We start from the raw sequence: 14,937 nt of genomic DNA, 5'->3' as shown, positions 1-14,937 counted from the left end.
TTGCCGGTCTCACCTGCGATGGCGGAAATGCACAACAGTCCAATGTGGTTGAACCGCAATACAGCAAATCAAATTTGTGATAATTAATACCCTGAGTATTAATAATGAGCGGACATGGCGGTCCATAAACTGTACAAGCAAAAAACTTGATACACAAGAATAACACACTATAATATTCTATCTCTGCCCAGACGTAAACCTTTTACTTGAATCGCATGAGGATGCAGAATGTGTGTTCATCCGTTCTTTAACTCAGACTTGGTTCCTTGAGGCTCAGGTGATGACGGGAGGCCATTTCCTCGCTCTGTCGGCGGGCGGTACGGCTGCTGATTCTCGGCGGGCTGGCGGGGAAATCTGAAATGTTGACTTGATTGAAGATGGAAGAGAAATCTTTAATATCTTCACTTCTGCAGGCAAACGGATGAAGATGCGGATTGCTCGGTGGTCTCCTTCGGATCCGTTAGAGTGTTAGGTTGAACACAGAGTAATCTCAACTCGTCCACCGAGATGGAGATTGTATGGCCACAGTTTCAAGTCGGACGTTACTTCCTTGTGCCACGAGGCTGCACCTGAGAGCAGCAATGAGCTGTGTCTATGCACGGTGAACAAAGTTGCTGGAAGCAAATCCCGGAAGCATTTCAGAGGTATTTCTACTCCTGATGATGTCATGGTTGAGGTGCGTTCTGTCGTGTGCCTCATCCAATAGGAGTTGAGAGTTTGATCCTTTAGTGAGCAAGGCTTCATGGGATTTGTAGTCTGTTTTGGACTGCATTTGTTTGATTTTGGCGCGGTTTTTATCAGTAAGATTTACGACTTGGTATGTGGGGGCTGAGTTAGGTTTTACGACTGTGTTAGGCCTGCCTTTGTTTTCTATCTGAATACATGAGGCCCAACAAAGTCTTGTACAATCAGGCCAGGAACACACTGAATAAGGGAATCAGAGTGGCTAAAAGAAGATACTCTGTGAAGCTGAAAAACAAGTTTTCAGTTAACAACCCTACATCAGTGTAGAGTGGCATGAAACAACTTATGAATTACAGGACTCCTACCCCCAACCCTGTGGTGGATCAACAACTAGCTGACGACCTGAATGTGTTCTACTGTAGAATTGAAAGGCCCAATCTCACACCCCACACCCACTCTGACATTCACTTCACACAAACACCAACACCTCCTACAACCCCCTCCTGCTACTCAACCTACACTTAAGATCTGTGAAGATGATGTGAGCCACGTCTTTCGAAAACAAAGGATAAGGAAAGCACAGGGCCCAGATGGCGTTTCACCTGTATGTCTTAGATCCTGTGCTAACCAGCTGGCCCCCATCTTCACACAGATCTTCAATAGATCACTGGAGCAGTGTGAAGTCCCATGCTGCTTCAAATGTTCCACTATCATCCCCATCCCAAAGAAACCAAAAATCACAGGACTTAATGACTACAGACCTGTCGCCCTGACGTCTGTGGTCATGAAGTCATTTGAGAGACTGTCCCACATGAAGGACATCACTGGACCCTTTCTAGATCCCTTTCAATTTGCTTATCGAGCAAACAGGTCTGTGGATGATGCAGTCAACATGGGATTGCATCATATCCTGCAACACCTGGACAGACCAGGGACATATGCAAGGATCCTTTTTGTGGACTTCAGTTTGGCTTTCAACACCATCATCCCAGCTATTCTCCGGACTAAATTACACCAACTCTCTGTTCCCACATCTATCTGTCAGTGGATTACCAGCTTTCTGACAGACAGGCAGCAGCTTGTGAGACAGGAGGAATTCACTTCCAGCACCTGTACAATCAGCACTGGTGCCCCCCAGGGATGTGTGCTCTCCCCACTACTCTTCTCCCTCTACACCAATGACTGCATCGCCAAGGACCTCTCTGTCAAGCTCCTGAAGTTTGCAGACGACACCACTGTCATCGGCCTCATCCGAGATGACGATGAGTCTGCATAAAGAAGGGAGGTTAAACAGCTGGCTGTCTGGTGCAGTCAAAACAACCTTGAGCTGAACACGCTCAAAACGGTGGAAATGATTGTGGACTTTAGGAGGAACCCCCCAACACTGACCCCCCTCACCATTCTAAACAGCACTGTGGCAGCAGTGGAGTCATTCAGGTTCCTGGGCACTACCATCTCACAGGACCTGAAGTGGGAGACCCACATTGACTCCACTGCGAAAAAGGCCCAGCAGAGGTTGTACTTCCTTCTCAAGTTGAGGAAGTTCAACCTGCCACAGGCGCTGCTGATACAGTTCTACTCAACGGACATTAAGTCTGTCCTCTGCACTTCAATAACTGTCTGGTTTGGTTCAGCTACGAAATCAGACATCAGAAGACTACAAAGGACAGTTCGGACTGCTGAGAGGATTATTGGTTGCCCCCTGTCCCCCCTTCAAGAACTATACACTTCCAGAGTGAGGAAAAAGGCTGGAAAAATCACACTGGACCCCACTCACCCTGCCCACTACCTATTTGAACTGTTGCCTTCTGGCCGACGCTTCAGAGCTCTGAGCACCAGAGTGTGTGTGTGTGTATATGTATGTGTACGTGTATGTATGTGTGTGTGTGTGTGTGTGTGTATGTAGATATATATATATATATATACACTATATTGTCAAAAGTATTCGCTCACCTGCCTTTAGACGCATATGAACTTAAGTGACATCCCATTCTTAATCCATAGGGTTTAATATGACATCGGCCCACCCTTTGCAGCTATAACAGCTTCAACTCTTCTGGGAAGGCTTTCCACAAGGTTTAGGAGTGTGTTTATGGGAATTTTTGACCATTCTTCCAGAAGCGCATTTGTGAGGTCAGACACTGATGTTGGACGAGAAGGTCTGGCTCGCAGTCTTCACTCTAATTCATCCCAAAGGTGCTCTATCGGGTTGAGGTCAGGACTCTGTACAGGTCAGTCAAGTTCTTCCACACCAAACTCGCTCATCCATGTCTTTATGGACCTTGCTTTGTGCACTGGTACGCAGTCATGTTGGAACAGGAAGGGGCCATCCCCAAACTGTTCCCACAAAGTTGGGAGCATGGAATTGTCCAAAATCTCTTGGTATGCTGAAGCATTCAGAGTTCCTTTCACTGGAACTAAGGGGCCAAGCCCAGCTCCTGAAAAACAACCCCACACCATAATCCCCCTCCACCAAACTTCACAGTTGGCACAATGCGGTCAGACAAGTACCGTTCTCCTGGCAACCGCCAAACCCAGACTCGTCCATCAGATTGCCAGATGGAGAAGCGTGATTCGTCACTCCAGAGAATGCATCTCCACTGCTCTAGAGTCCAGTGGCGGCGTGCTTTACACCACTGCATCCGACACTTTGCATTGCACTTGGTGATGTATGGCTTGGATGCAGCTGCTCGGCCATGGAAACCCATTCCATGAAGCTCTCTATGCACTGTTCTTGAGCTAATCTGAAGGCCACATGAACTTTGGAGGTCTGTAGCGATTGACTCTGCAGAAAGTTGGCACTATGCGCCTCAGCATCCGCTGACCCCGCTCTGTCATTTTACGTGGCCTACCACTTCGTGGCTGAGTTGCTGTCATTCCCAATCGCTTCCACTTTGTTATAATACCACTGACAGTTGACTGTGGAATATTTAGTAGCGAGGAAATTTCACGACTGGACTTGTTGCACAGGTGGCATCCTATCACAGTACCACACTGGAATTCACTGAGCTCCTGAGAGCGGCCCATTCTTTCACAAATGTTTGTAGAAGCAGTCTGCATGCCTAGGTGCTTCATTTTATACACCTGTGGCCATGGAAGTGATTGGAACACCTGAATTCAATTATTTGGTTGGGTGAGCGAATACTTTTGGCAATATAGTGTATATATATATATATATATATATATATATATATATATATATATATATATATATATATATATATATATATATTGTGTATTCTATAAATACTTTTTTTTCCTTTCAATATTTATCTATTTTATATTCAATTTTAATTATTTTTTAAAAGTCTTGTTGCTGTTTTTGTATTGTTGTGAATTGGAAGCTCCTGTCACCAAGACAAATTCCTTGCATGTGTAAGCATACTTGGCAATAAAGCTCATTCTGATTCTGATTCTCTGCGGGGCCCAGTTATTAACCGTCACATATGTGTGATGTGATGGTACGTATGAAAGTGTTAACCACCCACTGCCATGTCTAATTAATCCAATGAAGTGCTTTCTTGATCTGTAAAACAATTCTTGTGGCACTGGCAAACACATGAGTTGTGCTTCATGGAAGATAACAGAAGTTGTTGCTATTCTGGCTTTGTTTGCTTGTTAAACCTGTCGAGTATCAGATGCTTTAGAAGTGATCCAGTTGGTTTTGGGTGAGAACAGACCAAAAAACAACTCCTTTTTCACTGAACATCTTGACAGCAGTCTCCAGTGGTTTAATCAATGTCTTCTGAAGTGATCCAGTTGGTTTTGGGTGAGAACAGACCAAAACATAACAAATCTTTTTCACTACACATTTTGCATTTGAAGTCTTTAGGTACAATCATGATTTCATGTTTGATTACACTTCCTATATCGCCATCCAGCGCTCTGCATGCATCAAATCAAATCAAATCAAATCAAATCAAATCAAATCAAATCACATTTATTGTCACACAGCCATATACACATGTGCAATAGTGTGTGAAATTCTTGGGTGCAGTTCCGATCAATATAGCAGTCGTGACAGTGATGAGACATATACCAATTTACAATAACATCAAATTAACACAACACAATTTAAAGTCTAATATACACATAATTACACACAACACAATATACAAATAATAACATACACTGTACAGTATACAATACGCACAATATAGATACACATTATTCAATAAAAATAAAAAAGTATATATAGTAGTATATATAGAATGTACAGTAGGTTGTATTGTACTGTATTGACATTCAGGCTGTCAGTTGATAGTAAGTTGTTAAGAGAATATATATATAATAATAATATAATTTATAACAGTCCGATGTGAGATATAAGAGTAAGAGTAATGAAGTGCAGTGCTGATGTATTTTGATCGTGGGAGATCAAGAGTTCAAAAGTCTGATTGCTTGGGGGAAGAAGCTATCATGGAGTCGACTGGTGCAGGTCCTGATGCTGCGATACCGCCTGCCTGATGGTAGCAGTGAGAACAGCCCATGGCTCGGTTGGCTGGAGTCTATGATGATCCTCCGAGCTTTTTTCACACACCGCCTTGTATATATTTCCTGGAGGGAGGGAAGCTCACCTCCGATGATGTGTCTGGCAGTTCGCATCACCCTTTGCCGTGCTTTGCAGTTGTGGGCTGTGCTGTTGCCGTACCAGGCAGTGATGCAGCCAGTCAGGATGCTCTCTACAGTGCAGGTGTAGAACCGTGTGAGGATGTGGCGGTTCATTCCAAACTTCCTCAGCCGTCTCAGGAAGAAGAGGCGCTGATGAGCCTTCTTCACAATGACTTCAGTGTGGATGGACCATGTGAGTTCCTCAGTGATGTGGACACCCAGGAACTTGAAGCTGCTGACTCTCTCCACTGGTGCTCCATTGATGGTGATGGGACTGTGTTCTCTGTCTTTTCTTCTTAAGTCCACCACAAGCTGCTTTGTCTTACTGACGTTGAGGGAGAGGTTGTGCTCCTGACACCAGTGTGTCAGAGTGTGCACCTCCTCTCTGTAGGCTGTTTCATCATTGTCAGTGATCAGACCTACCGCCGTCGTGTCATCAGCAAACTTGATGGCATTGGAGCTATGTGTTGCCACACAGTCATGTGTGTACAAGGAATACAAGAGTGGGCTGAGAACACAGCCCTGTGGGGCTCCAGTGTTGAGGGTCAGTGATGAGGAGATGTTGCTGCCTATTCTAACCACCTGGCGTCTGCTTGACAGGAAGTCCAGGATCCAGCTGCACAGCGAGCTGTTTAAGCCCAGAGCCCGGAGTTTCTCATCAAGCTTGGAGGGCACTATGATGTTGAATGCTGAGCTGTAGTCTACAAACAGCATTCTCACATGAGTGTTCTTTTTTTTTTTTTTTTTTTTTTTTTCAAGCACTAGGAAGTGTAATCAAACATGAAATCATGATTGTACCTAAAGACTTCAAAAGTAAAATGTGTAGTGAAAAAGATTTGTTATGTTTTGGTCTGTTCTCACCCAAAACCAACTGGATCGCTTCAGAAGACATTGATTAAACCACTAGAGTCATACAGATTACCTTAATGCTGACTTTATCTCTTTTTTGGAGCCTGACCACCATTCACTTGCATTGTATGGACCTACAGACATACTCTTCTAAAAATCTTTGTTTGTGTTCAGCAGAAGAAAGAAAGGCATACGCATCTGAGATGTCATGAGTTTGAGTAATTAATGAGAGAATTTCCATTTTGGGGTGAACTATCCCTTTAATGCATGCTGAGTAGTCTATGAGACAACATCACCTTGCATTATTGGCAATAGAAACAATAGAGCTATGCACGCAGATCTCAACACTTTGTGCACAAAACACGATAACAGTTATGATCAGCAGATAATTTGTTTGATCATGAATGGATAATTTTGAATAGAACATTTATTTCAGACTGCTCAAAACAAAGATTTACCAAATGTACAACAGAATTAACTATATTAAATGGTGTAAATAAACGTGTGCATGTGCATGCTGGGAACACCAGCTTTGAAAAAGTTAAGTAAAATGTACTTATTTTATTTACCAGTGAGATTTACTAAAATTAGCAAATAATTATGACAAAATTTTCTACTTTAGGAGTGATACATGATGACACATTGTAAAGATAGAAAACAATAATAAATAACATTTACTTATAATATAGAACATGCATTTGTATATATTTAAATGTAGAATTTACTTAAAATTTTGAAGTTCACACTTAAACTAACTCAAGGCGCTACAACCGTGCACTACTTCTTATCCAATTTTCATGAAAGCATTAATTCTAAGTGCAATTTTCATGCATTTTTCAAATGGGCATGGGTGGGAGTGTTTGCGCTCTCTGTGGGTGTAAGCCCACAAACTGTGGGTGTATTGTATGTTAATGGAGTGGCACAAAGCACAGTTTGCTTTTTTCCTGAGAAATAGCACATCTGTTTTCAGCGCAAAGTCTAAATTCTGTTTCTACATCTGCAGTTTGGAGATTCCACCAGCAGGTGGAAATAAATTTCAATTCCAAAATCTGAAAATAAAGTGGAACATCAAATTATTTCACTGACACAGTTGTAGCCGTATTATGAAACAACAATTTAATAATATTTGTGTTAAACTGTCTATAGGTCATGGTTTATTTTTCAATTATTATTATTATTATTATTATTATTATTATTATTATTATTATTATGTTTATATTTACAATTGTATTTATGATTTAATTTGTATTGGTATTTTTCCACCTGTTATAGTAGAGTAATTTTTAAGTCAAAAGAGGCTGGTGGAGGAAATGTTTGGATTTGGTATGATTTTTTCTGACAACTTCGTTATTTATTTATTACATTTGTATTATCATTATTTATTTATTTTATTCATTTATTTTGAAGTGAAATTTTTTGAATTTGAAATATTTTTGGCTTAATTTGTTTAAATTAATTAAATTGTTCAAAATCTAAATCTACTGGTAGAAGTGAAGTGCGTGTTTCGATATGATCACTGTTAATACTAACCATGATGTATGCATCAGTATATGAAAATTATTAATAAAAATTACATTCTCTATAATTTAATGGAGCATAAATCCAAATCCTGATGAGAACCACATTTTTCACACATATGACATTTCAAGATAAATGCTTCAAAAGTTTTGAATATTGTGCCTTTGAAGTTAAAATATTTTCTCTTATCACAGCTTAAGGTGTGGAGTATATACACAATCAAGACATGTGTAGTTTGATTTACCCGTCGAGTTTAAACAGCGTGGCTCTGTAACGCTTTCAACATTTTTTTTATTTTTTATTTAAACAGTCTGACATGTGAACTTTTGGCTCAACCTCAGTTTGCAAAATTATTTTTACAATTCATCTTACTGCCACTAGTGACACAGAAATGACACACTGCACCTTTAAGTAAAATTCCCATAGTGCAGAAGACATCCATTGTAGCAGACCATCATTATATATATATATATATATATATATATATATATATATATATATATATATATATATATATATATATATAATTATAATTATAATTATAATTACCTCTCTATTTCTTATCTTCATTGTGTATGTCATTACTTTAGATTTCAATTCATTTCAATTTTCAGTAGGCCTCTTTCTCAAGTATAAACCCTATTCTTCTACTCTTTTTTCTATAATCCGATTCTTAACACATTGATACATGCCTTTATTCACTGTTCTATTCATCTACACTTGTTCTACCACCACACTTTCCCCTTATCTTTCTTCTGTTCTGTCTCTTCTTTCCATTAATCAGCTCTCTCTCTCTCTCTCTCTCTCTCTCTCTCTCTCTCTCTCTCTCTCTCTCTCTCTTCCTCTCTCTCTTTCGTTCTGTGTGTGTTCATGTAATTTTCTGTATGTAGGAGTAATCAGGACAGCTCTACCCAACATGGACCGGGAGGTGAAGGAACTATATCAAGTTCTCATTCAAGCCAAAGACATGGGCGGCCAGTTAGGCGGTCTGGCTGGGACCACAACCATCAACATCACCTTGAGTGACGTCAATGACAACCCACCCAGGTTCTCCAAAAGTAAGACATTTAAAGGCTTGAAGAGATGGTTTGACAAAAGCAGGGTTGTTCCTAACCTAAATTTTAAACGTGTATATCTACTAAAAGTTTATTTTGTCAGCTTTTAGAGGGACAGTAGACTAGCATACATGTACATCAGATGGTTTCAAAGCTAATCAACATGTACTAAAAGAAACAAAACTCCTGACTTCATTGGGTTGTATTTCGACAACTCATGCAGCTAATATAGATTTGAAGTAAACAAAAAAATAAATAAAAATAAAATAAAATAAAAAAATAAATAAAAGCACGCATTAGTAAAGCAAATGAATAATGAAGTAGGCCAGGGGACAGGTGATTATTCGGTAGAGACTGTTAATTTTTTATTCAGTTTCACCAAATTATGATCTCAAGTTAAAATAAAGCAATTTGATCACTTTCAGGTTCAGTTTATTCTCATTCCAACCAACTGAATTAATTATGTAGAAAATGTATGCCAAAAATTTTGACTTCTTAAAAAAAATTTACAAAAGAAATCAAAACCTTCAGATATTAGAATATATATATATATATATATATATATATATATATATATACAGGGTCGGACTGGCTGTCGGGAGAATCAGGGGGTTTCCCAAACAGCCGGTCAAAGTAACGGCCGCGGCACAGGGGTGGAATGGCCATCGGGGGAACCTGGACTTTTCCCGTTATGCAGAACGGGCCACAAAATGGCACCACAGTATGCCGAGGGGTGCAGCAATATGCAGAAAAGACAGGACTAATATATATTATACATTAGGGTTGCATTGCATACCGGTATTAACAAGAAGAACTTCAAATATATTTCAAAATATAAGTCCCGCTGAAATTAGAGCTTTATTTAACTGGATGCGTGAAATTGAAGGTATTACGACAGTATAAATGACTACTGTATAAAAGTGTAATATTTAAAGTAGTAGCAATAATACTCATAATAACAATAATATAATATTAAATTGTTAAATTATTAGTAATATTATCTGTAAGTAATATCACAAAAGCTGAATACCAGAACTGAATATCAGCATGTTGTGATTCAGCCATGGCAGCCTCAGGCAATCAGATTGTTTTCATTACTGATGTAAAGCTCTGTTGTGCAACTTTTATTATTATTATTATTATTATTATTATTATTTTACCAAAAATAATTATTTATAAATTATTATATTTTCATTTGATCAAAGCTGTACAGTATGTATTTGATTAAACACAATTTGATCGTAACATTTAATTAAAACATTTAACATGGAATCTATAAAAATTCAAACAGAAAAGGCATAATTTTTATCTACAAGACATTATGCAGTTATTTTTGTCAATAATTTTCGGAGTTATTTAATAAAAAAATCTGAGTTTTTCTTATTTGTTGCCTAAGTATCAAGTTAGTATCGATACCGAGGTACCAGGGCTGGTATCCTACCGGAGCCAAAATTTTGGCATTGCAGCAACCAGTTTTTTGATAACTGAAAATGTATTAAAAAATAAATAAATAAATGAAATATCACATTGACATGAGGATTCAGACCCTTTGCTATTACACTTGAAATTTAGCTCAGGTGCATCTCATTTCTCTGGATCATCTCTGAGATGTTTCTTTACTTTGATTGGAGTCCACCTGTGGCAAATTCAATTGACTGGACATGATCTGGAAAGACACACACCTGTCTATATAAGGTCTCACAGCTGAAAATGCATATCAGAGCAAAAACCAATCCATGAGGTAAAAAGAACTGCCTGCAGAGCTCAGATACAGGATTGTGTCGAGGCACAGATCTGGGGAAGGCTAAAAAACATTTCGGCTGCATAGAAGGTTCCCAAGGGCACAGTGGCCTCCATAATTCTTAAATGGAAGAAGTTTGGAACAACCAGGACTCTTCTTAGAGCCTTCTCCCCCGGCCAAACTGAACAATCGGGGGAGAAGGGCCTTGATAAGAGAGGTGACAAAGAACCCAATGGTCACTCTGGTTGAGCTCCAGAGATCATGTGTGGAGATGGGAGAAACTTGCAGAAGGACAACCATCACTGCAACACTCCGCCAATCTGGGCTTTATGGCAGTGTGGCCAGACGGAAGCCTCTCCTCAGTGCAAGACACATGAAAGCCTGCTTTGAATTTGCAGAAAAAGCACCTAAAGGACTCCCAGATTGTGAGAAACAAGATTCTCTGGTCTGATGAAACAAAGATTGAACTGTTTGGCCTCAATTCCAAGCGTCATGTCTGGAGGAAACCAGGCACTGCTCATCACCTGTGCAATACCATCCCAACGGTGAAACATGGTGGATCTAGCATCATGCTGTGGGGGTGTTTTTCAGCGGCAGGGACTGGGGGACTGGTCAAGGTTGAAGGAAAGCTGAATGCAGCAAAATACAGAGATATCCTCAATGAAAACATGGTTCAGAGTGCTCAGGACCTCAGACTGGGCCAAAGGTTCACCTTCCAACAGGACAATGATGCTAAGCACACAGCCTAGTCAACACAAGAGTGGCTTAGAGACAACTCTGTGAATGTCCTTGAGTGGTCCAGCCACAGCCCGGACTTGAACCCAATCGAACATCTCTGGAGAGACCTGAAAATGTCTGTCCACCAATGGTCCCCATCCAACCCGACAGAGCATGAGAGGATCTGCAGAGAAGAATGGCAAAAATCCCCAAATCCAGGTGTGCAAAGTTTGTCGCATCATACCCAAAAATACTTGAGGCTGTAATCATTGCCAAAGGTGCTTCAACTAAGTACTGAGTTAAGGGTCTGAATACCTATGTCAATTTGATATTTCAGCTTTTTATTTTTAATAAATTTGCAAAGTTATCAAAATTTGTAATTATGGAGTATGGAGTGTAGATTGATGTGAAAAAAAATAAAATAAAAAATAATTTAAAGCATTTTAGCATAAGGCTGCAACATAACAAAATGTGAAAAAAGAAGGAGTCTGAATAATTTATGAATGCACTATATTATATATATTAGTACATTTATTTAATCTGTATTCCAATTCTATTGAAATGCCAAATCAGTAAAGGCTTCATTTACACTTTCATAGAAATCATGTCAGGTTGAGGTTATTAGCACTGGTGTTCTAACCGTGTAAATATTGGTAGTACCCTGGGAAAGTAGCAGATTTTCATCAGTACTGTATATCTCAGAGGATGGCACTATGATTATTGCTGCGTTCTGCATTCTGCTCTCTCTCACTCTCTCTCTCTCTCTCTCTCTCTCTCTCTCTCTCTCTCTCTCCTTGTTTACATTTTTTGGTGCACTGCACTAACGCATCTAATGATCCTAATTAGCTGAGGTGTTTTTTGCAGGCATGGACGCTTACCACATTAATTTTTACTTATCAGCATTAAGTGCTTAGAGTGCATGCTTCTACACTAATGTGCATGGGGGAAACTAAAAGTAGTTACGAAGTTAAAAACATTTCAACTACTTTCAGTATTCGGTATACATTACATACATACTATTCAGCAGCATTACTATTTTGCATATAGAAAATTAAGCTTACATTTGGGGTTATGAAGCTTTTTTGCATTGTAACAATTTCTAGGACACTACGCAAACATTTATTTTTATTTTTTTATTTTTTTTCTGTAGCATGGTTTAAGACGCATTCCAGACTAAACTCGGTCAAGTGTAAATGCATCTGGCTGTTCAAGCAACATATGTAAACTGTACTCAGCCAAAATAGCACAACGTCAGCATAAGGTACAGAAAATGCGAAACATAACAGCTGTTACAGAATATTTGCATAGGGCAATAAATTGCAACAAATTAAGTAAATGATGCACATTGTAGAAAAGACAGAAATTATTCTTCATTTATTTGATGAAAGTCGCTGACTAAACAAAACTAAATACTAATAATAAGCTCAGTTGTCGAGCATGATGCATCTTACATATGACAAGCCCAGAAGGGAAAACTACACAGCACGCACACATACACACTCGAGCTGGGCAATTAGAATCAAATAATAAATAGCATCTTTTAAATTCGTTTGAAGATCGGATTTATGTCCATTTGGCGGAGACACAATTATGTGACCAAGTGTAAATGGAATTTGCTTTTTTCAATTGGATAGCAATCCAATTAGTAAAAACGAATGAAGTGACCAAGTGTAAACACCGGTATTATTATGAGTAACCAGTAGCTACAGTTTCAAAGATAGCTTCCCCGCTGCTGGTCAACATGTTTCTTAACAAAACATTGTTTGAATTCTTCAGGTATCTTTCACCTGCGTGTACCAGAGTCATCAGCAGTCGGGTCTGCAGTCGGCCGCATTAAAGCTCATGATCTTGACATAGGAAAGAACGCTGAGGTGAAATATAACATTGTCCCTGGAGATGGAGGGGCCATGTTCGACATCACCACCAATGAACACAATCAAGAGGGAATAATCATGCTCAAAAAGGTAAAGCCTCATTTGACATGTATGTGCAACAAATTCATTCAATAAGTGACTAAATCAGTACTAAACAAAACAGTTTTCCTCTTGTTGCGAATTACTAGGAAAAAATAAAGCTGCAATTGCAGGGCTTGACACATCAGTGACATTGTGTATGTTGCCCAGTTCCTTTCACAATGCGACCTTATAATATCGAAACACTTTTGTTGTAGCACATGATTTGTAAGGCAGTACATTTTACGTTTGCATAAAATAACCATCTACATTTACAAGCATGTTCAAGCATGATCAAATTGCAAGCTAGCTCATCTGATAGAGTGTTGCACTTACGATGCAAAATACCAGGGTACGAGTCCTGAAGAGCACACAAATCGACACGTGAGGCATAAGTGTCATTGAAGCACCACAAAATGATATGGTTGCTTCAGCAATTGCGTTTTTCATGCACATTTACTTTATATGATAATATCGGTTAGGTTTAGGTTTACGGTTAAGGGGTAGGGGTAGGGAGATCAGTTTAGTTTATTTTAAACACGATAGAGCAGTATTAAAACATCATCTGTTTGGGAAAAAAATGTACTCACTTTTAGCGCCACTTAATGGACATTCCTCTCAGAAATGCCTCGATACATGTAAGGAACCACATAATATCAATTTTCAAAAATTGCACATAAATTCCATGAGATCAGTCTGCAAGATACAGCATTACTTCCAGTTTAGCATCCTCACTGTCAACTGTATTGGTGTGTATTTTGAAATATACTACCTTGAAATGTAAAAAAAAACTTTCAATAACAGGTAATAATCCCTTTTCCCTACCAAGTTTTATTTTAATAGGTCCAATTGTTACCAAACAAGGATCTAATTTCCTGTTTGACATTGACACCCTCAACTTCATTGTGCTATTACTTCGAAAAATACCCGTATGGCTCAAAAATCCATTCAGTAACTTTTAAGCATCTTGTTCTGAAGATCCATCTGGAAAATACTGGATGGAATTTGTAAAATCCGAGACGTCAGCCAAGCTAGTGGGTGGAGATTTAAATCAGTGACTTCACTGCATGACTTTGCAGCTCAATTCTGCATGCGACATATGTTTCAAGACCTAAGGTTTCAACAATTTTAAGCAGGAGAAAAAGTCACATTTGTACAGTTGGTGGTGCTAGAGGGTTTCCCAAAATGGCTTGGTCACAAAAGACCAGAGACCTGAGACAGAGCAAAGAAATTAAAGATTTGTTCTAAGTCAGAGTCTATCTAAGTTGCCTTAGTCCTTAAAAGCTGAGTCCTCACTTGTTTTCAAACTGCACTCTGAGAAACGCCAAAGAGCCCATCATTCATGCAACTGCAATATCAAAACATCAGTCAAACGTCACTGTTGAGAGCACTTTGGGGTAATTGTGTCTGGCATTAAGAACTCCCCCAAAGGTAAACTCGAACATTCAGCTCTGCAGGAGAGTACGCAAGGTGACTTTCTCTGAATTGAATTGAGCCAAGTACTTAAATACTGGCACCGTGACAGGACTTATTAACATGGGGACACATCAACATCTCATCATATTTTCTCAGCTGTGTCTTCACCTACTGGAATGGAAACAGCCGTGTAAATAAAACAACTGCAGTTTTAGGAAAAACAAAACTGTAGTGGTGTAATATCAGTGAAATGGCACTGTCCAGGATCACTGTTAGTGTAAATGGAGATTGATGGGAGTGGTGAGTTCTAACTGTGTCCATATGCTTCCTTCTAAATGCACACAGCATGCATGACAATACCTCAGGAAGAGATCGCCCCTGTACTCTCTAAAAT

At 39.3% G+C, this 14,937-nt stretch overlaps 1 protein-coding gene across 1 annotated transcript in view; it reads left to right on the top strand.

Moving 5' to 3' along the window:
* LOC127427319 (cadherin-12-like) overlaps positions 1 to 14,937 on the top strand; it is a 250,633-nt gene that overhangs the window by 155,314 nt on the left and 80,382 nt on the right. Inside the window, exons 5-6 of the mRNA XM_051674865.1 lie at positions 8,553 to 8,720; positions 12,952 to 13,139. Coding sequence (XP_051530825.1) covers positions 8,553 to 8,720; positions 12,952 to 13,139 — 356 coding nt within the window. The remainder of the gene's footprint in view (positions 1 to 8,552; positions 8,721 to 12,951; positions 13,140 to 14,937) is intronic.

This window comes from Myxocyprinus asiaticus, chromosome 36 (assembly GCF_019703515.2).
Source record: "Myxocyprinus asiaticus isolate MX2 ecotype Aquarium Trade chromosome 36, UBuf_Myxa_2, whole genome shotgun sequence".
Taxonomy (NCBI): domain Eukaryota; kingdom Metazoa; phylum Chordata; class Actinopteri; order Cypriniformes; family Catostomidae; genus Myxocyprinus; species Myxocyprinus asiaticus.
The sequence above is the reverse complement of the archived record's forward strand: the minus strand, read 5'-3'. Positions and strand labels throughout refer to the sequence as shown.